The sequence below is a fragment of the Bubalus bubalis genome, chromosome 17, assembly GCF_019923935.1.
Source record: "Bubalus bubalis isolate 160015118507 breed Murrah chromosome 17, NDDB_SH_1, whole genome shotgun sequence".
In the NCBI taxonomy this organism is placed as follows: domain Eukaryota; kingdom Metazoa; phylum Chordata; class Mammalia; order Artiodactyla; family Bovidae; genus Bubalus; species Bubalus bubalis.
The window spans coordinates 25,985,479-26,009,268 of NC_059173.1; the positions used below are offsets into that span (position 1 = coordinate 25,985,479).

A 23,790-nucleotide genomic window follows, 5' to 3' on the forward strand; every position below is an offset into this window, starting at 1 on the left:
TATCCAGCTAGCTCCTTACCATTTCTGTTCCTCTCATCCACCCAATAGTTATTAAACACCAACTATGTGACAATTGCTAGCAATACAATATAGACAACAGAAGTGGTCCTGGCTTGTGTGGATTTCACCTTCTAGTGGGAATGATTAGTGTTTATCAAATAAGGATATAAAAATGAAACCCTGTGACAAGTGCCATGAAGGAGACACGCTGAATGCTGAGATTTTTCCATCACTACCAGATGAGCTCTGGCAGCCTCCCTGGGGAGGGAAAAGATGAGTGGATTTTTTGAGGATGCATAGGAGTTGGTTAGAAGACGGAAAGGGAAAGCATTCCATGCAAAGGGAGTGGTGTGTGCAAAGGCCCTGTGGTAGAAGGGATCAAAGTGAGGTCAAGGGTGAAGGAGGGCTGGTGTGATTGGCCTGGGGAGAGTGAGATGCAGAATATTGAAGGGGAATCAAGGGGGTCAGCAAGGACCAGACCACCTTGAAGGAATGCCATCCTCATTTTCAGAGCCATGGGCAGCCATGCAAGGATGCAAGGATCAGCATCAGAGAACAGCATGACTGGATTTGTTTGCAAAGACTGTGGTGTGAAGAAAAGATCAGAGGAGAGCCAGAACAGGCAGGAGGAGACAGGAAGTTAGGACATGCGTGTTATAGCCTGAGCAAGAGAGTGGCTGTGTGGTCTCAGGCGGTGGTAGTAGAAATGAGGAGAGGTAAATGGGCTTGGAGCAGGGGGTGGGTATTTGGATGACTTGCTTGAAATCAAAAAGATTTTTCATGAATTGCATGACCAGGATGAAGGAGAAGGAACAGCAGACCTCCAGATGGAGCAGCTGGATCGATGGTGAAACCAGGAAACAGAATCCGATTGGGCTTCTTATTTCAAGATCTGTGGATTTGTGTTGAAATGGATTTCACTCCTGGACACGTGCTTTCATTCATCCCCAAACAATTACTGGACACTTACTCTGTGCATCCGTACAGTATGCTAAGTCACTTCAGTATGTCCAACTCTTTGTGACCCTATGGATTGTAGCCTGCCAGGCTCCTCTGTCCATGGGGTTCTCCAGGCAAAATACTGGAGTGGGTTGCCGTGCCCTCCTCCAGGGGATCTTCCCAGCGCAAGGATCAAGCCATGTCTCTTGTGTCCCCTGCATTGGCAGGCAGGTTCTTTACCGCTAGTGTTACCTGGGAAGTCCCCACTTACTCTGTGCCTAATACTTAATGCTTGGAATAGAATAACAAACAAGTCAAAGATCATCTCCGTTCTTAAGAAGCTTACATTCTGCTGGGGAAGGGTATGTAGAAAATAAACAGGGAATCTGGCAAATAAACAAGAATTTCAGAGAAGGATAGAAGAGGATGAGAAAGCAAGGTGGTGTGTAGGGGAGACAGGCAACAGTGAAAACTCTATTCGAGTCAGACAGGGAGATGACATTTTAGCTGAGACCTGTATGATGACCAGAAGCTGGTCAAGCGGCATTTCGGGGAAAGCTCATGGAAGCAGGAACCAGCTCGGTATGTGTCCACTGGCTGCACCAACCCCTGGGGCAGGGTTGGCGAGACGTGAGGGAAAGGGCAGATATGCAACAGATGAGGTGGTGGCCCTGTTGTGGGTTCGGTTCTGCCTCCCAAATGGATGTACTGAAGCCCTCACTTGACTAGATGTGACTCATTTTTAAATGAACACATGAATGATCCACTTCTGGTGAACATCATGGCTGTTTATCCCAGGATGGCTAATGCTACAATAAAGATCATGGGGGATGTTGTGGGGGCTTTATGTCTTATGTGGACTCCCAGAAGGGAGACTGTAAGAAAAGATGATGCGCAAGCTAGGACTTCCCTGGTGGTCCAGTGGTTAAGAATCCACCTGCCAATGCAAGGAACACATGTTCGATCTCTGCTCTGGAAAGATTCCACATTCTAGTGAGGCAATTAAGCCCAAGTGCCACAACTACTGAGCCCACGAGCTGCAACTACTGAAACCTGCACACCAAGACCCCATGCTCTGCAACAAGAAAAGCCAGTGCAATGAGACGCCCACACACTGCAACTAAGAGTAGCCCTTGCTCGCCACAATTAGAGAAAGTCTGCATGCAATAGCAAAGATTCCGTGCAGGGAAAAAAAAAAAAAAGTATGCATAAGCTAAAAGAGTATGCATAAACTGCCCATGGACTTCCTTGGTTGCTCAGATGGTAAAGAATCTGCCCGCAGTGCAGGAGACCTGGGTTCAATCCCTGGGTCGCAAAGATCCCCTGGAGAAGGGAATGGCAACCCACTCCAGTATTCTTGCCTGGAGAATTCCATGGACAGACCATGGGGTCGCAAAGAGTCGGACACCACTGAGCAACTAACACTTTCAACAACTTTCATAAGCTAAATGGGCTTCCCCGGTGGCTCAGATAGTAAAGAATCTGCCTGCAATGCAGGAGACCTGGTTCCATTCCTGGGTTGGGAAGGTCCCCTGGAGAAGAGAATGGCAACCCACTCTAGTATTCTTGCCTGGAGAATCCCCATGGACAGAGGAGCCTGGCAGGCTATTGTCCATGGGGTCGCAAAGAGTTGAACACAACTGGGAGACTAACTACAACCCAGAAAGGCTGCAGCAACTCACCTCCAGCCGGCATCGTGCAAGCGCACTTGCTCCCTGCGGCCCTGGGCACTGTCTCTCCTAAAAGTTTATTAATCTGATGGAGGTATTGGCATCTCACTGTCATTTCAATTTGCATTTTCCTGATGATCAGTGACACTGAACACCTTACATGTTTAGCAGCTCAGAATTCTGATGGGCTGGCTGGGGCTCCCAGCAGAGAACAAAGAACTAGGCTGCCTGCTACACAGAGAAAGGCATCAACTCCATGGTGGGGGCAGAGAAGGTCCAAGCCTCAGATTGAGACCGATTCCCATCTTTTTGCTAAATGCAAAGAAGACACATACGTGTGTGTGTGTGTGTGTATGTGTGTGTCCCACAGCACCAGCCAATGATCTGGTAGTGCCTCTTACCTAAATCATCCCCCAAGGAGATAGGAACGAGAACGAAGCCCCAAAAGCAATATATTTCCTGTTTCTTGCTTGTCTCTGAACATCTAGATAAAGCTATCAGCTATTCGAATCAAGGGTTTTGCTGGAGATGGAGCCCTAAACATTATTCTCATGTTCAGAGAACCCTGGAGGGTTTTATCGGCGTTTGAATATCAGCACATAGAAAATGAACTCTAAAACCTTAATTAAACCTGACAATGACCGCAGGCAGGTTTGTATTGCTAGGTATAAGGAGGAATCTTTCTGCACAGATACGAGGTAAGGGGAGGGGCAGAAAGGAAGGAGCTGGAGATAAGGGAAGATTAATCGTCACTGCTAGAGTTACTTATGTATCCCAGATAATCGGGTGTTCATTAACACAGAATAAGCCTCCAATTATCTGCATTGAAATTGACTAATCTGTTGATTGTGAGAACAAATCCTGGTCCTGGATACTTTTTCCTTTGTCTTTGAAGCATAAACTCTAATGGGTTAAGTTTAATTAATGAAAAATGTTTTTACAGACTTGGGTAAGATTTCTAGAATTTGCACTGCATGCTGGTCATTTGACAGGAAGAGGGGTTGCAAAGCTTCCCTTGTGAACTTGCTGCCAGCACTTCAGAGTCGACAAACTGCTCAGGGATCCTTGAAGTCAAGACAAAGAATAGTCCTGATGACATCACGATTTTTTAAAATTAAATCAAAGTCAATGTTGAAATGCCTCTCTCCACAGTCTTAGCAGGAGATGTCTGAATACTTAAACGATCTGGGGCTTCCCAGTGCCACAAGTGGTAAAGAATCTGCCTGCCAATGCAGGAGATGCAAGAGATGCAGGTTAGTTCCCTGGGTCTGGAAGATCCCCTGGAGGAGGGCATGGCTACCCACTCCAGTATTCTTGCCTGGGAAATCCCATGGACAGAGGAGCCTGGTGGGCTACAGTCCATGGAATCGCCAAGAGTCGGACACAACTGAGCATGCAAATTTTGAGTTTTGAGTGTGTTAGTGGGGGTGGGAGGGAAAAACACCCTGGCAGGAGTCTCTCTCTCTCCAGGAAGCTTTTCCCAAAAGATGTGACACTTGCAGCTTCTGGATGGATGAGAATTAGAGGATGCTGTTCCCCTCCCATCACTGCTATCCAGCATCTTCTCCTAGGCTGTGGTTCCCACTGGGCTCCAGGACCTGCTCTCAGGCCCTGGGGATGGACAGCTGCCTGCTTTGCTGGTCTCCTGTCTCACCAGCCCCGGTGCTCCCCCTTGTCTCTTGGCCCATGCCTCTTGAAATGATCTCATTGCTTAAACACTCAGGGATCTCTTAGCTTAAACACTTGGAGCGTACCATCTTCCCTGCCAGGATGCTAATGCTAAAATAGAGACACATGTCTGCTCCATCTAACAAATGGAGCCATCTTTCGGGTCCTGAGAAAGAAGACACGGGGAAGAGAGGCAGGATGTGCTCTGGTCATACACGGAAACTGAACAAGTTCTTTTTCTATTTCACTGGAGCTGGTAAGATGCTAAGGACCTAGACAATGCTACATATCCAGCAACAAGAAATTTACATGAAAAACACTAGGTTGTTTTTTTTTTGTTTGTTTGTTTTTTCAGAATCCTTGAGTCAGAGAAGTTGAAGAAAAAAATTGTTTGGTATGCTCCCTTTTATCACAAGGTTAGACACTTGTGCCAAGACCTAACCAGAGGACTGGTGAACTTGGAGGTGGGGAGCTCCATGATAGGGGACATCCTTGTTTGACAGTTACCCAGCTTGGGCAAAGCAGAGGTTGGAAATCATAAACTCTCCAGCAGTTTGTCCTCTTGGGGAATTTCAGTCTTTGCCAAAAAGAGGCTGCACTTGATTTGTGGCTGAATCTTTACAAAAGCGCTTGGAAGCCCCAAAGAAGCAATCTTTCTAGACAAGCTTCCTCGACCACAAGCCTTCATCTGCTCCATTATTCTTCACAATGACAGAAGGTGTCTATGGTAACAAACCATGTCCGTATCACATCATCTCTCACTCACGTATTCACTTGTGTACTCATTAATTCTTCAGTTAATGCGTGCTTGTATTCATTAATTTGTGCATTCATTACTTCATGCATTTGCTCATTCACTAATTTACTCAATCAACATTTACTGAGTGCCTAGAAGATGCCAGATCTTGTCCTACAAGCTGTAACAAAGTCCCTCTCAAGGAGGCTATATTTTGGTAAGAGAAAACAAAGTATATACAAGTAAACAATTAAAACAAGCGAGGTGTTTTCTTGGAAGAAAATTAAACCAGAGGATGTGATAGCAACCTCTTATCACATATAAGATGGCCAAGAGAGGCATCAACAAGTAAGTGACATGAAACCAAGACCTGATTAACTGACCTGGAGTCAGAAACACAAAGTGCAGAGAGAAAAGGCACCAGAAGGTGGAAGAAACAGTACGTGCAAAGGCCCTGGGGCAGAGACGAGCGCAGTAAGTTCCAGAAAGACAGGAATGGCCAGTGTAGCCAGGTCCAGGCTGTAAATGGGTCGTGGTAGGATGAGGTCATGAGGGCTGAAGGATTACCTGGGGGCCAAAAAGCACATGGTCCTGCAGGAAAAAGTTTAGACTTTCATCTCTGTGCAGTAAAAGGAAATGGGTGGGGGTAAGAAGTAGGGATGTGATTCAATTTCTGCTTTATTAAGGTGATTCTGTCTCCACTCAAGGGGATAATCCATCTTAGGAAGGACATTTATGCCTGGAGGCTTTGCAAAGCTGAGGATGCACCTCTTGGCTACTGTACACAGGGCAGACTTGAGAATATCCTGCCTCCATCTCTCATTCATTCAGCCCATGAGCATTTATTGTGTGGTTTCTCTCTGCCAGACTGGGCAGTGGTGATATATTGATAGGGAAAAAAGATATGGAGCCTGCCCACATTGTGCTTTCTGGGAGGGTGACAAGACCAAAAATGATCCAGAAAACAGAACACAGCAATTGCAAAGGCCCTGGGGTGGCTGGAGCATGCCCACTAGAAGAACCAAAAGGAAGCAGTGTGTCTGATTGTGAGGAGAGGCTTGGCCTTCCCGACCTCAAGTTATCTGACTCCTCAGGGTCTCCTTGGCCTTGTTGTCTTTGTATTCCCCCTTTCATTCTATTTCTGCAGTTCTGGCCTCTGCCTTGTTCCTCAAACATGTCAGGCACGTAGACTTCTGTCTCAAGCCTTTGTACTTGCTGTTCCCTCTGCTGCAACATTCTTTCCCCAGATTTCTGCACAACTCCCTTTCTCCCTTCATCCAGCTCTCTATTCACATGTCATACTATCAGTGAGACCTTCCCAACCACTGAATATAAAGTAGTACTTTTATCTTTATCATGCTTTAAGCCCTTGTAGTTGTCATCCCCTGACTTACACATAAATCTGTTTATTGATTCACTGCCAGAATCAAGGCCAGCACCCAGGAAGTATCTGGCACATATTAGGTGCTCCATAAATATCAGTTGAGTGCATGCGTGTGTCTGCAGCAGAGAAGGCAATGGCACCCCACTCCAGTACTCTTGCCTGGAAAATCCCATGGACGGAGGAGCCTGGTGGGTTGCAGTCCATGGGGTCGCTAAGAGTCAGACACGACTGAGTGAGTTCACTTTCACTTTTCACTTTCATGCATTGGAGAAGGAAATGGCAACCACTCCAGTGTACTTGCCTGGAGAACCCCAGGGACGGTGGAGCCTGGTGGGCTGCCGTCTATGGGGTCACACAGAGTCGGACACGACTGAAGTGACTTAGCAGCAGCAGCAGAAGCAGTGTGTCTGCAGGTGTGAGTTTTCATCCGGGTGATTACACTGGAATATCTGCAGGAAACTAGGATCCAAGGCATCTGGGGTCCATTTTCTCTAAAAAGCAGCACATGCTGTCTTACTTTTCCAGCTACTCAAGTGCAAAGCTACTTGGCAGCCCCCTGATATAGCAAAAGAGGCCTATGAAACACACTATCACCAATTCAGTGTGCTGGTGGACTCCTGATTTGCATAACATCACACACCACTGGCTCCCCTGATAGCTCAGTTGTTAAAGAATTGGCCTGCAATGCAGGAGACCCTGGTTTGATTTCTGGGTTGGGAAGATCCATTAGAGAAGGAATAGACTACCCACTCCAGTATTCTTGGGCTTCCCTTGTGGCTCAGCTGGTAAAGAATCCATCTGGAAAGCAGAAGACCTGGGTTCAATCCCTGGGTTGGGAAGATCCCCTGGAGAAGTGAAAGTCTACCCACTCCAGTATTCTAGTCTGGAGAATTCCATGGATAGGCCATAGGGTCACAGAGTCAGACACAACTGAGCGACTTTCACTTCACTTCACACACTTTAGGGAGAAAGCACACACTGTCTGTTGCAGCAGAGACATTACTTTACCAACAAATGTCCATCTAGTCAAAGCTATGGTTTTTTCAGTAGTCATGTATGGGTGTGAGAGTTGGACCATAAAGAAAGCTGAGCGCCAAAGAATTGATGCTTTCGAACGGTGGTGTTGGAGAAGACTCTTGAGAATCCCTCGGACACCAAGGAGATCAAACCAGCCAATCCTAAAATAAATCAATCTTGAATATTCATTGGAAGGACTGATGCTGAAGCTGAAGCTCTAATACTTTGGTCACCTGATGCAAAGAACTGACTCACTAGAAAAGATCCTGATGCTGGGAAAGATTGAAGGCAGGAGGAGAAGGGGGCAACAGAGGATGAGATGGTTGGATGGCATCACCGACTCGATGGACATGAGTCTGAGCAAGCTCCGGAAGTTGATGATGGACAGGTAAGCCTGGTGTGCCACAGTCCATGGGGTCACAAAGAGTTGGACACGACTGCGAGACTTAACTGAACTGAACTGAAACTGAATTATCCGTATGAAGACGCGTGGCCCATCAGTGATATTTGGAAACAAAAGAGCCAACACAGGAACGTGACCAATGGAGTATTTATCAGTTCAGAAAGACGCTGGATGCATGTTGGCCCAACTCCAGAGTTGTAATTACGCCACATTAACATAAAATGAGTGTTCTTCATTTACCGACCGTGCGTCCCCTCTGCAGCCGTCACTCTGAGAACTCTGAGGATGGTGTCAGGTACGAGGTAATGCACTTTAGTTGACGACTGTGATCACCAGATGTTCAAATGGCAGGACGCCTTGATCACCTTGGGACCATCAACTTTAACCCCAATGAATTGCTCCTGCCTTTCTTATCATCTGGTCACTGAATGAAGCCACTTCTTGAGGATTAGCGGGTTGGTCCCCAGCGTGAGGACAGAGGGTCTCCTGCACTAAGGATCCCATGGTCACAGTGTATTTCATCTCCAACATAAGGTGGTTAACCGACCACCAACCCACACCCCAGTGATCACATCACAGCCAATGACTCCATCTCTCATCCAAACACACTTCTGAGCCCTTGGCATCATCCTTGACCCCTCCCTGTCTGTCATACTCCATGGCAAATTCTTCAACAAATCTTGCTGATTTCACCTTGAAAATTCACCTAGACCTGATCACTCCTCTCTCCCCTTTACTCCCACCTTGGGAAAGCACGTACATCTGGTGTCTCGAGCATCACTCCTAATCTACCACCGTCCTTCCAGCCCTGCTCCTCATCTCTCATTGCAGCCACTGCAGTGACCGTTGACAAATGAAAAGCAAAAGCAATTCATCACATCAGCTCTCGACCACCCTCTGAGGAGCATTGATCCCTCCCTAGATCCACGGGCTTAGTAAGGAGACATCACAGCTCCTGCAAGCTGATGGGGGGGAGATTGGTGGGAGGGATATGCACTATTATGGCCTGGTCCTCACAGTCTTCCAGGGTGTCATTCTCTCATGGCCTGTTATACCTTTATTAGAAGCTTTAATTAGCCTGCTGGAACATCAGGGAACAATGCCAGTCAACCTGACCCAAACCATCTGACATCAACCAATAGCTGGCCAACTTCGTGTCCAGCCAAGTCCAGCCAAGATGACAGCACCCTTGAGCCAAGCCACAGACTCTCAAGCAGTATGAGATATTCTTGTTTTGAGCCATGGGTTTTGGGGAGGTTTGTTATGCAGAAGTATTATGACAAAGGTGTATCTCATGACACTTAGAACAAAAACCCTTGGAATTCTACTTGGGCCCATAAGATGCTACCAGACCGACCTTGCCCCAATCTAAGCTTCATTTCCAACTCCTGCCCTTCCCTCCCTGTCCACCAGCCATCTGGCCGATCCCTGGACCTGTCTGGAATCCTCCCATCTCTCCACCTGCCTGGTGCTCCGCCCCTGAAAGTTGACAAGCCCTTCCCACCACTTCATTGAGAAGCTCTGCTCAGTGGACGTGTCTGAGACAGGACGCCTCCCAGCCACTCGTTCTTGTGCAGCTGATTTACAAGGCTGTGTGAATTTCTGCTATACAGCACTTATATGTAAGTGCAGTGGCTACTTACATATACTTATGTACATAAGTATATATGTACATATATACATATATATGTACATATAAGTATGTACATATATTTACATACTTTTTCATATTCTTTTCCATGATGGTTTATCATAGGATGTTGAATATAGTTCCATGTGCTGTACACTAGAACCTTGTCATTTCCAGCTACATTTCTGAAGGGTTACTACATCACTTCCTACTGCCTGGCTCTAATTTATTTTTCTTCTAAGCATTTATTGCTGCCTGACATCATGTTACAAATGCTTGTCTTTTTCTGCATGAACTGTTCCCACTGACTCAGTTTTGTAGCTACAGCAATCCCTGCTGTGGTGAACTGGGCCTGAAACACAAGCAGTGCTCAAGTGACAAGTGAGAATGAATGAATGGCCATGCAATAAACACCCACAGGCCAGGGACACCATGCTTTGTTCCAACTGTGTAGACCTCTGTTGAGATGTTCAGGTACATCTTTTTCCCCTGATAAAGAGGCTGAGGGTGCAGCAATTCCCAACCAGACAAAACGAATAGGCACAGGGGAGCCTTCTCATTTCACCTTTGTTCAGACTCTGATGTTTTCCATCTCATGGTATTTTTTTTAAATATTTTTATTTATTTGTTTGACTATGTTGGGTCCTGGTTGTGGCACATGTGGGATCTTTAGTTGCAGTATGTGGGATATAGCATTGAACCCGGGCTCCCAGGTTTGGGAACTTGGTGTCGTAGCCACTGGACCACCACAGAAGTCTCATCTCTTGGTATTTCTAATTCCATAGACCAGAAATGGGTCCAGGAACATTAATTTTCCTCTTCTTCAGTTCCCACCACAAAGAACACTTCTTGGGTTCTTCCTAAGTGTGGGAAATCTGGCTTTAATGACTCTCCCCAGTTTTCCTTGCTAACAGCTCAAGACAATGGCCTGAGGAATCCACATGTCTTTAGAAATAATAGGGACCTGCTTGGGTGGTGCAGTGGCTAAGACTCTGTGCTCCCAAGGCAGGGGGCCCAGGTTACTTCCTGGTTGGGGAACTAGATCCCACATGCCGCAACTCAGAGTTCACATACTGCAAACCCAACACAGTCAAATAAATAAGCAAAAATTTTAAAATAAAAAGTAAAAATAACAATTGATGAATTCACTGTCCACATGTATATTGTTCAATCATGCTTATTTCCAAAACTCCAAAAGAAAGGCAAGTGGGAAAATTGCCCCTCAGTTGCTATGAAGATGCTTCAGAAGATATTTTGTACTATATTGTTCTGCATCCTCCTCTAACATAACATTCTAAGTAAGACCATCACGTTTCATTCCATTCTAAGTAAGACCATCACGTTTCATTAGCCATGCTTTGTTTTCCTGGGGAAACAGTAGGTTCCTTTCTCTAAGGAATGCGAATTACATAATTGTTTCTATTTCCCTTTATATCCAGGCTGCATGGAGATGAAGGCCAAATTAGACTTTAGAGTAACTATGTCTAACTTCCAAGCTGGTGAATTTGAATTTTCCTTTCTCTTTATCTGAATTTTCTCCTTCCATTCATATTATCTGTGCATGTTCTATTACACGTGACGGTTTTTTGTGATTTGACGACATTCTGGGAAATAAGCATGATAAAAAAATATATATGCAGACAGTGAATTCATCAATTATTTTATTTTTACTTTTTATTTAAAAAGTTTTATTGATTTATTTGACTGTGTTGGGTTTGCAGTATGTGAACTCTTAGATGTGGCATGTGGGATCTAGTTCCTCAACCAGGGATTGAACCTGGCCCCCTGCATTGGGAGCACACAATCTTAGCCACAGCACCACCCAGAGAAGTCCCTATTATTTTTAAAAGTATAAAAATCAGAACAAATTCAAATCTGGTAAAATATGATCCGTTTGGTTAGTGCAGGGGCTTCTAGACAGTTTCAGTATTATTCTAATTGGATTGTCTTAGAAAACAGCCACATATTCAATCTTATCTTAGTTTCACAAATAGCTTTTGTATTTTGAAGGAAAAGATAGGTTCCATTCACAATTCGGAGAAGGAAATGGCAACCCACTCCAGTATTCTTGCCTGCAGAATCCCATGTACAGGGGAACCTGGCAGGCTATAGTTCATGGGGTCGCAAAGAGTCGGACACGACTTAGCAGCTACATATTCACAATTTCTTTTTTTTTTAAAAAAAAGGGATGAAGTGATTCTGTGAGCTGGTCACCAGTTCCTACCCCAAATCAGCGGCACAGCATCTTTGCTTCTCCCAGATGAGGGTCAAGGGTCAGCCATGTGGTCCAGGTTCTGCTGCAGGTAGGCTGAGGCTGGACTACTGCACCACCCAAATTCCCCCTCACTGGGCAAGTTTTCTTTGTGTGTTTGTGTTAAATTGCTTCAGTCATGTCTGACAAGGGCATGGCAACCCATGCCAGTATTCTTGCCTGGAGAATCCCATGGACAGAGTTCTCTCTGGTTCACAGCAAATTAGGTTGACCAACACCAGTCTGGGGATTCAATTTAATTCAAATCAATGACAACCTCAGACTGTACATCTGAGTGTGGGGATGTCCAGGAACTTCTGGAAATGCAAGGTCATCATTTTACCCGAGTTAACAGAAATGATAGCATTTTCTAAGCCAGGTCAGCTGCATCTCAGCTCAGCACGGCAATCACCTCCTCCCTTCTCCATTGCCATGGTCTTTGCTCCTCAAGGAGAAAAAAAGGCTAAAGATGGGGGTTGGGTGTGTGGAATGCATTGAGAGTTTGAGGTTAGCAGATGCAAACCAGTATATAGAGAATGAATAAACAACAATGTCTGACTATACAGCACAGGGCACTCTATTCAATATCCTGAAATAAACCATAATGGAAAAGAATACATATGCATAACTGAATCACTTTGCTGTACAGCAGAATTTAGCACAATATTGTAAATCAACTATATGTCAATTAAATAAATTTTTAAAAAATAATAAAATGGGCTTCTCTGGTAACTCAGATGGTAAAGAATCTGCCTGCAACACAGGAGACCCAGGTTTGATCCCTGGGTTGGGAAGATCCCCTGGAGAATTGGCTATCCCCTCCAGTATTCTTGCCTTGGAAATCCCACAGACAGAGGAGCCTAGTAGGCTACAGTCCATGGGGTTGCAAAGAGTCAGACACTACTGAGCCTTAAACACTTTCACTTTCACCAAATTGGAAAAAAAGGCTAATTTTGAATAGCCCTTTTATGACCATGACCAAATTATCAGAAGAAGAACATGGTGTTTTCAACTGGTCCAAGCTGAAGCAATGTTGAAAAAAACATGGAGTTTCCTGGCTTGAGAGTGGTTCTTTGAAAGCAGCAAAGTTTAGCAGGTTCTGTGCAAGCGCCCAGGGATTTCAGCAACTCTATCCAGATCGTCACCTCCCTGATTTTTTCCCTCCTGTTCTCAGCCCAAAAGGCTCTCAGTGCCCGGTGTAAGAAAAGGGCAGGTTCCATAAGGTTTTGCAAATTCACAAGACACGCGTTTTCCTTCAACTGCCATGGAATCAACCCCCTTACAAAGGACATGCCTCTTCTAATCTCCAAATCTTTTTTGTCTCCCTTTTTTGTATGGAGCACAAATCTTTTGTGAAAGAGCCCCGTTTGCCTCCAATAAGGCCCCAGTCCCAGGCCAGCCTGGTTGGGCATGTCCTGCCTTTCAGCCCTCCTGCGGGGGTCCCATGGTTCATCCACTCATTACATGGGTACTGAGGAGAAGAACTTTATGAAGGAGTTTGGGAACGACATATATACACTGCTATATTTAAAATGGATAACCAACAAGGATCTCCTGTATAGCACCGGAAACTGTGCTTAATATTATGTGGCAGCCTGGATGGGAGGAGAGTTGGGGGGAGAATGGATACATGTATATGTATGGCTGAGTCCCTTTGCTGTCCACCTGAAGCTATCACAACATTGTTAATTGGCTATATTCCAATATAAAATAAAAAGTTAAAAAAAAAAAAAAACTCAGTGCCTGGATTTGTTCCAGAAATAGACCTGGGAGTGGATGGCATCAGGGCAGAAACTGGAGAACAGGGGTCCAAAGAGGTGAGGGTGACCGCACGGCCTGGGCTGAGGCCAGTAAAGGTGCCAGCCTTTGGGTAAGTGAGCTGGGGCAGGAGGAAGGGTCATGTGAATGGTTTGAGGATGGTGCTGGGATCTGATTTCTATTTTTACAGTATTGCTCTGGCCACCAAGTGAAAAACAGAACAAAACAGTAGTGGGAGCTGGTGACCAAGGGGAGGCAGTGACCAGAATCCCAGGCCCATAACACTGTCACTTGTCCCCATGGACCCCTCACTGCCTCTAACCTCTTCTGCTCTTGCTGCCTTCCTGGTGACAAAGATGACCATGTCCACTGATGGCTGTCCATGGCCTGCTCGTCAGCTAAAGTCTCATCACCCAATTCCACCCTTAGAAATGGAGCCAAAGGGAGGAGCCCAACAGGACCCCACACTCTCTCCTCACGGACCACAGTCCAGCTCCCCAGACCCTGGGATTCCACACCCCAGAGTCCCCAAGCCCACCCTCAGCTCCTGCACAGTCCCCCTCCCCAGCCTACCCGCCCCCCACCAAACGCCGACGACAGCCCTGGTGTGTGCCCCCTGGACCGGAGGGCAGCCAAGGAGAGGGCTGCTTGCAGGGCTCCACAGTCAAAACCTGGATGTCAACTCAGGTGTCTCCATGTGTGCAGGCCCTGATGATGAGGCTCAAACCCCAGGTCAGACAGAAGGGTGGTGGGGCCCCGAAAGCTGGGAATGCACAGCCCTTCACCCACTCTGGATGAGAGGAAAGACTGGCCTGAAACCCAGCAGGCAGGCAGGAGACACAGAATGGAATTTCACACCCCAAAATTATAAACGGGGCTTCCTCTGTTCACAGGTAGCATCGGTGCTATTGGTCACCTCCCCCAAACACTCCAGGTGGAGCAGGCTGAATAATGTTCCCCAAAGATGTTCACCCCTCAAGCCCTGGGGGGCCTGGGACTATGTCACCTTACAGGACAAAGGGATTTTCACTGGGATTAAGTTAAAGATTTGAGATGGGGAGATGGTCCAAGTGGGCCGAGTGTCCTCACAGGTTCCTGACATGAGGGAGGCAAGTAGTCAGAGAAGAGAGAAGATGCTAATTGCTGGCTTTGCAGGGAGGGGCAGGGACCAGGAGCAGCTGTCAGAAGGTGGGGACAGCAGGAAATGGTCTCCCACAACCTTCTGAGAGGCAGGCAGTTCTACTGACACCTTGATTCTAGCCCATGTGACTCATTTTGGATCTGACCTCCTGAAGTGTAAGAGAATACATTTGTTGACTCACAGGCTTGGAGAATGAACCTACGGTTGCTAAAGGGAAGGATGGGGGGAGGGGATAGTTAGGGAGTTTGGGATGGACATGTGCACACCGCTTTATTTAAAATGGGTAACCAACAAGGACCTACTGTATAGCATCCAGAACTCTGTTCAAAGTTATGTGGCCTGGATGGGAGGGGAGTTTGGGGGAGAACAGATACATATATATGTATGGCTGAGTCCCTTCACTGTTCACCTGAAGCTGTTACAACTCCGTTTGTTAATCGGCTATGTGTGTGTGCATGTGCTAAGTCGATTCAGTCATGTCTGACTTTCTGATCCTATGGATCATAGCCCGCCAGGCTCCTCTGTCCATGGGATTCTCCAAGCAAGAATACTGGAAGGCGTTACCATGCCCTCCTCCAGGGGATCTTCCTGACCCAGGGATCGAATCCACGTCTCTTATATGTCTCCTGCATTTGCAGGTGGGTTCTTTACCACTAGCTTGGGAAGTCCTAATCAGCTATGTGCTGTACTATGCTTAGTTGCTCAGTTGTCTGACTCTTTGCAACCCCATGGACTGTAGCCCACCAGGCTTCTCTGTCCATGGTCTCCTGCATAGAAGGCGTATTCTTTACCGTCTGAGCCAGTAGAAAATATACCCCAGTAGAAAATAAAAAGCTTTTTTTTAAAAAAAAAAAAAAATAGCTTTTGCACATCAAAAAAGAGAAAATACACCTGTTTTATTTTACATTGTGACAATTTGTTACAGCAACAATTAGAAGCTAATACAGTTTCTCAACCTTGGTGCCAATGACATTTTGGGCCACTTAATTCTCTGTAATGGAAGCGGTCCTGCACATTGTGGGAGGGTTAGCAACATCCTTGGCCTCTGCCCATGAGATGCCAATAGCCCCCTCCCCAGTCATGTACATCAAAAATGTCTCCAGATTGTCAAATGCCTCCTGCAGGCATAGTCGCCCAGGAGGCACAGTCACTCAGAACCTCTACCCTACACTGTCCTTCATGGTGATTTTTCTCCAACAGACCCTCAGCAAAGCCCGTGGGTACACTCTGCTTTCCCAGCCCATCCTCCACTGACCCCACCAAACACCAAACACCACCTTTCCCAACTTCTATGGGTAGAGATTTGAATGAGGCACAGTTTGTGCCCTCAGAGAACTCACAGTGGTCCAGTAGCTCCTGAAATGAATAATTACATGGCATCTCACTCCATTAGGGCCATGTTCTAAATTCAGAGCAAAGGGTAAAAGGAAACATGGTCAGGGTTAGCCTTGGTCCTTCCTCCAGAGAGGGCCAGGTAGACACTCGGGGGCGTCTCAGACACCACCAGCACTGGGCATGGCTCTGTCACCTCCTGAATCACACAAGGGTGTGGTTCCCCTTTAGGGCCAGCAGAAACAATAGTGCATCTTCACTCTTAAACTGGGGACTTCACCAATGGCTGAGAGGTAAAGAATCCGCTTGCAATGCAAGAGATGTGGGTTTGATCCCTGGGTCAGGAAGATCTCCTGGAGGAGGAAATGGCAACCGACTCTAGTATTCTTGCCTGAAAAAATCCCATGCACAGAGGAGCCTGGCGGGCTATGGTCCACAGTGTTGAAAAGAGTTGGACACGACTAAGCACGAACATGCACAGGCACTCTTAAATTGAGATGTAATTCACACACCATAGAATTCACCCTTTAAAGTGTACAATTCAGAGGTGTTGGTACATTTACAATGTTTGGTAATCATTGCCCTAATTCCAGAACATTTTCATCACCCCCAAAAGAAACCTGTATCCATTTCACACCTCACCCTAGTCCTTACCAATCATGGGTCTGAGTCCCCTCAGAGTTCTAGCAGTTCCCCCGAATAAGCTAAAGGTGGAGTTAAAATCACTTCCTGGTGCAGGACGGTGGGTGGGTGCACCGAAACTCTGTTCTGTGCTTGTGCCATACAAATGCTTAATCTATGTACTAGATTGTAGAACTGCAGGTGATTATTTTATTCTTTTATGTTAAAATTCTTTTCCCACTATGAGAATCCAATAAAATTTTAACACTTAAAAAAAAGGCAACGAATTCATTCAGCTTAACTCAGTAATATCAAAAGCAAATCAACCCACCCATTAAATATTGAAGGAGATCCCAGCTCATCAGGAATGCATGAGGCTATCCAATTACCTGCAGCTTGATAAAGCAATTTTCTGACTTAGCTATTCTCTTTATAACAAAGGTCGTTAACCATCTGAAGAACAGCTAAAAATTCATGAAATCTGAAAAACCAATGTAGACACCTCTGGTCTTCAACTTAAGCCCAATTTCCATTCCGGAGTGCTGCCTAGCATCTCTTGCTCAGCTGTGTTTAACATTCTAAGAAATGGAAATGCATAATTGGTTTTACGGGATCGCTTCCAGAAACATTCAAATTTTGTTATTTATTGCTTTGTATACCACAGAAAGGGTAAAAACAGCCCCATAGAGCCCTGAATTTTTATGATTTTGAAACTCAAAAGGAGTTTCAACCACTCTCTGCTTTGGAATTCTGCGGCCCCTCCTTCCTCACATTGACCCCCTGGGAAAGCGGAAGTGGAAGCGTGTCCTACCTTTAGGACCTGTTCTAGGTTCTCCAGCTTGGCTTGGAGCTGATGTTTCTCCTTCACGGCCAAATCACGTTCTCTGGTCACTATGGTGAGCGTGTGTTTAAGCCGAGCATACTCTGCTTTCACCTAAAGTAGCAAGAATGGAGAGAAGGGGCGTTTACAATATGCACGGGAGCTGCAGTGGGTATTTGTCCCCAGCTGTCATCTGTCACTTCCTCTTTAAGTTCTTTTTGGAGACTTCCCCTCCCTCATCCTCAGTCCTGGACTTCGTAGTGGGTCCACTCCTGCAGGGGTGAATACGTGTGACCAAGGGCTGGCCAATCAGCACACAGCCTCTCTCTTCATCCCACCCATCCTCACCACAGCCACAGTGATTGGATCAGGTCTGGAGATATGACCGAGGCCTAGCCAATCAGTATAATCCCATCCCCTGGATGTGAGGATTGGGAGAGGAGGGACATAGAACCCAGTAGCATCCACAGAGAATGAGATATTAGACTGTGTAGGAATCTGGGAAGAGATTCCCTGGGAAGAGATTCACCCACTGTACTTGGAAAGTTAAAGACAAAGGTTGGGGCTACATTGCTATTTGCATTCATGAGGGAAGAACTCATCTGAGAATAGACTCTGGAGATGTAGAGGGAGAAGCAGGGTCCTGATGACATTGTATGAGCAACTAGATCAAGCTGTGCCTGAAGCTAATGCTTTCCTTTCTAGTTACTTGGGCCAATAGATTCCCTTGGTTTACTTGTGTCAATTTGAATTGTCCTCTGTCCCTTTGAACTGAAAGTCCTGACAGACACAAAATGTTACTCAAATTGTGTGCTTCTAAGTTGCTGCTGCTGCTCAGTCGCTTCAGTCGTGTCCGACTCTGTGCGACCCCATAGACAGCAGCCCACCAGGCTCCCCTGTCCTTGGGATTCTCCAGGCAAGAACACTGGAGTGGGTTGCCATTTCCTTCTCCAATGCATGAAAGTGAAAAGTGAAAGTGAAGTCGCTCAGTCACGTCCCACTCTAGCAACCCCATGGACTGCAGCCCACCAGGCTCCTCCGTCCATGGGATTTTCCAGGCAAAAGTACTGGAGTGGGGTGCCATTGCCTTCTCCGTCAAATTGTGTAGCCATACTAAATTCTTTTGCCTAAAATTTCACCTCTGTCGTAAAAGTGGACAAAAATGGCAACAAAGCACCACGTGGATTTGGATGATGGATGCTCCAATAACCTCAGAAACCACGTCCATTTTCAGCCCAGAACCCCCAGGACTCCCATGTTTAAAACTTATCTGGGAGGCTCTACTAATCCTCAATCTCTCCTCTAGCTTCTTTGAAACAGACAAGGGCATGCCCTTGATGAGCGAAGTTACCTGATTTCTTCTCCATTATTTTTTCATTGCGCAGCATGCTTTATTCCAACCACGGAATTTTAATTTCTTCCCCTCCTCCCCAAATATTACAATATGAATTATGGCTTCAATAACAGACTGTCACAAAGTCATGGGGGTTTTTTTGCCTTTTTTTTTTCTTTTTTTTTGTAGCTACATAAGTCCTTTCTGTTTCAAATGCTTTATGTACAATCTTTGTGTAACCTGACAGTTTCTGTGGCACAGAAAGAAAAGAAGGCGCCCACTTGGCATTCGTAAATGGAGCAGGGTTACAGGGAAGCTGTTATTAAGAGGTCGTGGAGAGGTCTGATTCACAGAAGTATTTTCGTGCCATTTTGCTACAGTGTGATGCATCAAGCAATGAACTCAGGGGGAAATTCAAATGCTACCTGGTGAAAATGTCATGACCTAATGGAACTAAGCAGAACCCACATTTGAACCTCAACTCCAGGTTTGCTGAGAGCCTTCGCTTCTCATGTCCTGGCTAATCAAGGAAATTAGACTTGGAAACAGTATCCAAAAGCCCTGATTCCAGTCTTGCACCATAGCCAGCAGAAGCCTTCTAGAATAGAAGTCAGATCTTGCTGCTCCCTGATTAAAAACTCCCAGGGCTGCCATGGAAATTGGAATCAAGTCCAAATTCCTAATGTGGCCCCAAAGTCCTGCAGCATCTGGACTACCCACCTCTCTGATCTGACCTATTACTATCCACCATGCTCAGTCACTTTGGCCTCTTTTAATCCCTTGAACAAGCCAGGCTTTTTCCTGCCCCAGGGCCTTTGAACGTGCTGTTACCATTGTGGCACCTCCCATGCCACCCCCACTCTCTGCTCATCAATTATGTCACTCCAGACAAGCCCTTGAGGTACTGATATCCTCCCTACTTGTCTGTCTTCGTCACCCTTGCCATTTTCCCCTGCTTTATTTTCCATGGGCATTCATCACTATCTGAAATTATTGTATGAGCAGTTTACATTTTTTCTCAGGGTTGCGCCTCATTAGAATGTAAGCTCCGACGGGACCAGAATTTTCTTTAGTGATCCAATTCCCTGTTGTCAGAGTAGAGAAATAGAATGAATAGCCAAAGCCCATGTAAGTCAGGTATTTCCAAGAAACTCAAACTCATACTTTGTAGGGAAGCTGAGTTGGGTTTCAGGTTCCATTTGCTGGCCTCATTTATTTCCGTATATTTAGTTATTATCCAACCCCTTATAAGAGCACAGGGCAGTCAGGAATCATCCTGCCAGGGACACTGCCCAGGGCTTTGGTCAAAAATAGCCAATCCCCTTTATGTTTTATCATAGGTTATATATATATATTTTTTTTTTTAATTGGAGGATAATTGCTTTACAGTGTTGTGTTAGTTTCTACTGTGCAACAGCCGTGAATCAGCTAGCTATAGGTATACATATAACCCCTCCCTCCCATCCACCCATCCCACCCCTCTAGGTCATCATAGAACAACAGCTGAGCTCCCTATGATAAACCATGATGGAAAAGACTATTAAAAACAGAATACATATATAATCTAATCACTTTGCTGTATAACAGGAATTAAAAACATTGCAAATTAATTATACTTCAATAAAAATAAATAAAAAGATTTTTTAAAACATTAAAATAATAATAGTCGATCCCCAACCTGCAGACAGACCACAACCCAGAAGTGAATCTGGAAACTGACTAGCAGCCACCAGACCTGTGCTTCCACAGGAACGTTCCCAACGGTGGACAGAACAGATGGACGTTAGAGGGTCAGGCACACCCAAAAATCCCATTTACCCCACATAGAGTTAAAATGTTGTGTTTTTGTTGTACCTTATATTGTGTTCATTGTAGTAACAACAGAAAGCAATTGTTGGTGGGAAAAAAAAGTGCCGAGTTTTATTTGTGTTGAAGACAATGCTTCACAGGATAGCTGAGGATGAGCAAGAATCTGCAGAGGACTTCTGGGCCACTAGAAGGCCCTGCAAGTTGTTGGTGCTCGTGCTTTAATACATCAAATACACTTCATCTCATGCCACGGGTTTCTCCATCATGTCCCCTTTATGGTCACAATTATGGAATGATTAAGGTCACTTCCCTGGTTTGCAACAATGGAAAGAAAGTTTGTTGGTTAGGAAGGATGGGGTAGACAAAGGGATTGACTAGGGGCAGGGGTGGACTGAGATAGGCTAAATTAAGACCCATAAGGAAGTCCACATCCTAATCCTGGAGCCTGTGAATGTTGCCTCATATGCAAAAAAGACTTGGAAGGAGTGATTAAGGATCTTGAGATTATCCTGGATTATCTTAGTGGCTCCAGTGTAATAATGACAAGGGTCCTGATGAGAGGAATGCAATATGAAGATGCTACCTTGCTGGCTTTGGAGATGGAGGAAGGGCCCAGGGGCCTCTAGAAGCTGGAAGACATGAGAATGTGATTCTCTCCTGGAGCCTGCAGAAGGAGTGCAGCCCTGCAACACCTTGATTCTAGGACTTCTGACACTAACCAGTCTGGTTACATTGTTTCCACAATATAGACAAGAGATGAAAAAGGAAGTGTTGAAAACATGAGCTTAAACTGATCTTGGAAATCTCAAAGACTAACCTCTCCCATAAAAAAATGCTGTTTGTGGTAATCTCCACTCTTTGCTGGACTTCCCTGGTGGCTCAGATGGTAAAGAATCTGCCTGTAATGCAAGAGACCTGGATCCCATTCCTGGGTCAGGAAGATCCCCTGAAGGAAGGCATAACAACCCACTTCAGTATCCTTGCCTGGAGAATCTCATAGGCAGAGAAGCCTGGTGGGCTACAGTCCATGGGGTCACAAAGAGTTGGACACTACTGAAGTGACTTAACACACATGCCCCCACACACTCAATGAGAAAGTAGCCTGTACCTCCAACTGCCTGTAAGAACGGCTACCCAGTTTGGGGAGAATTTAACGGGCTCCTTTGAACCCAAGTGAGTGAAAAATTTAGAATCTTTGTTTTTTTTTTTTTGAAGTTGGGTTTGCAGGATGGGGAACACGTGTACGCCCGTGGCGGATTCATGTTGATGTGTGGCAGAACCAATACAATATTGTAAAGTAATTAGCTTCCAATTAAAATAAATAAATTTAAATTTTAAAAAAATAAGAAAAAAAAATAAAGTTGGGTTTGCAGGCATCAGGGGCTCTGACCTATCCTTTGCACTGTGTCCTGGATTCCTGGTTCATTTGTTTCATTCCACAGGGAGGCCTGCCCAGTAGAATTCAACTCAATATTCTAAATAGTTCAATAACCAATTTTGCACCTAAGAGACAATCCCTTCTGGGCAGGCTTCGGGGAAGACACTGACCCTGTATCCCTGTACATTAATAATTAAGAACTCTGATCATTAATTTTGCGTACTTAATCAAGGCTACTAAAAAGCAGATTGCAAATCCAGCCTGAGTCAGCTGTGGGAATTGGGAATTCCCAGACTTCTTCTGGAGAACCAGATGAAACACTTCCTTGTGTTTCTATAGGTCTTGGGGGTGCCCCCCACAATGGATCTGGTGCTGTGGTTGAATTCTTTCACCATCAGCATGAACCAACCCGCACCTTGTACCTCCCCAAGTTACGCTGGGACACAGACACTGGTCTCCCAAGGCAGTCTTTCGGGACCTGCTGTTTCCCACCGTGACTCCCCTGAAGACACCCTGCTCGGGCATCCCAAGGGAACGCGCAGCCCTGTAAGCCTGGGAAGGGGTGGGACAAATATGATGTCTATGGCACCACCAGGCTCCCCACCCCCTCTCTGCAAGCTCTGCTATTCCAGTCTGTGCCTGTGAGTCACTCCGTGCCTTCACATCCCCCTGCAGTGCTGAGGGAAGCTCATTTTCTGGGCCTTGAAGCTTTGCTTAAAAGGTCAAGATGTGAAGGCAGCAGGGGAAGGAGTTTCAAACCTTAATGAAAAAAATTATGTCAGTTTTGGTGAGAGTTCTATGGGAACAGGGGTGCCCATCAGGGTGCTGGGAGAGCCAGGTTTGGGAATGAGATGCTGGTGATGCTTGACCCTGGGACTCTACCCTGCCACCACTGACCAGCATAGGCAACACCGCCACTGGGCTCCTCTGGCTCTGCCCTCACCAAGGAGGACTCAGACTCCGGGCACAGGACCCTAGCTGAGGAGCAGACAGATGCCCACATGGAGTGAACTCGGTGAAAGCGAGGAAGGCATTCTAGGATCAACCCTCCCTCCAGCCAACTCCCTCCAGCCCTGTGGTTAGTTTGCTTCTGATGCCCAAAACATCACCATTATTTTTCATTTCTGTTTTTGTTTAAGTAAAAAGATGCCGGGACTGAGAAGGTCACCAAGCCTCATTATGGATTTGCACCTCAGGGTGCGTGAGTTTATCAGAGCCTTTCCTGAGAGCAGGTTTGGAAAGGAAAGAGGACAGAAGGCAAAGGGGCTGGCAGAAATATAGAAGAAGGAATTTAAAGGGAGAGTTGGAGTCGTACTGAAAGCACATCTTTTTGATAAAATTATGGTAAAATACACATAACGTGGGGCTTTCTGGTGGCTCAGATGGTAAAGAATTTGCCTGCAATGCAGGAGACCTGGGTTCGATCCCTGGGTTAGGAACATCCCCCGGAGAAGGAAATAGCTACCCACTCCAGTATTCTTGTCCGGAGAATCCCACGAACAGAGGAGCCTGGTGGGCTGCAGTCCGTGGGGTCACAAAGAGTCGGACACGACTGAGTGACTAACACACATATGACATCAAATTTACTGTCTTAATGTTTTCGAGTGTATAACTCAGTGGCATGAAGCATGCTCGCACTGTTATGGAACCATCACTAACACCCATCTCCAAAGCTTTTCATCTTCCCAAACTGAAACTCTGTCCCGCTTAGACATTAACTCCCCCTCCCCCTCCCCAAGCCCCTGCCTCCCACTACCCTGCTTTCTGTCTCTATGAGTCTGACTCCTCTAGGGACGTTATATGGGTGGAATCATACAGTATCTGTCCTTCTGGACTGGCTTATTTCACCGAACATAATGTCTTCAAGGTTCATCCATGTTGCAGTAGGTGTCAGAACTTC

The 23,790-nt window shown here is 45.9% G+C and overlaps 1 protein-coding gene across 11 annotated transcripts in view; it reads right to left on the bottom strand.

Annotated features, from left to right (window-relative positions):
- Positions 1–23,790, bottom strand: part of RIMBP2 (RIMS binding protein 2) — a 307,318-nt gene that overhangs the window by 100,282 nt on the left and 183,246 nt on the right. For 8 of the 11 annotated variants that reach the window (XM_044930306.2, XM_044930307.2, XM_044930302.2 and 5 more), the window contains exon 3: positions 17,362–17,484. Coding sequence is in view for 6 of the 11 variants with exons in the window: in XM_044930302.2 (XP_044786237.1) it covers positions 17,362–17,484 (123 nt within the window). In the remaining 5 variants the exon portion in view is untranslated. Of the gene's footprint in view, positions 1–17,361; positions 17,485–20,557; positions 20,823–23,790 lie in introns of all 11 variants that reach the window. The other 3 variants (XM_044930303.2, XM_044930305.2, XM_044930304.2) reach the window with 1 other exon arrangement.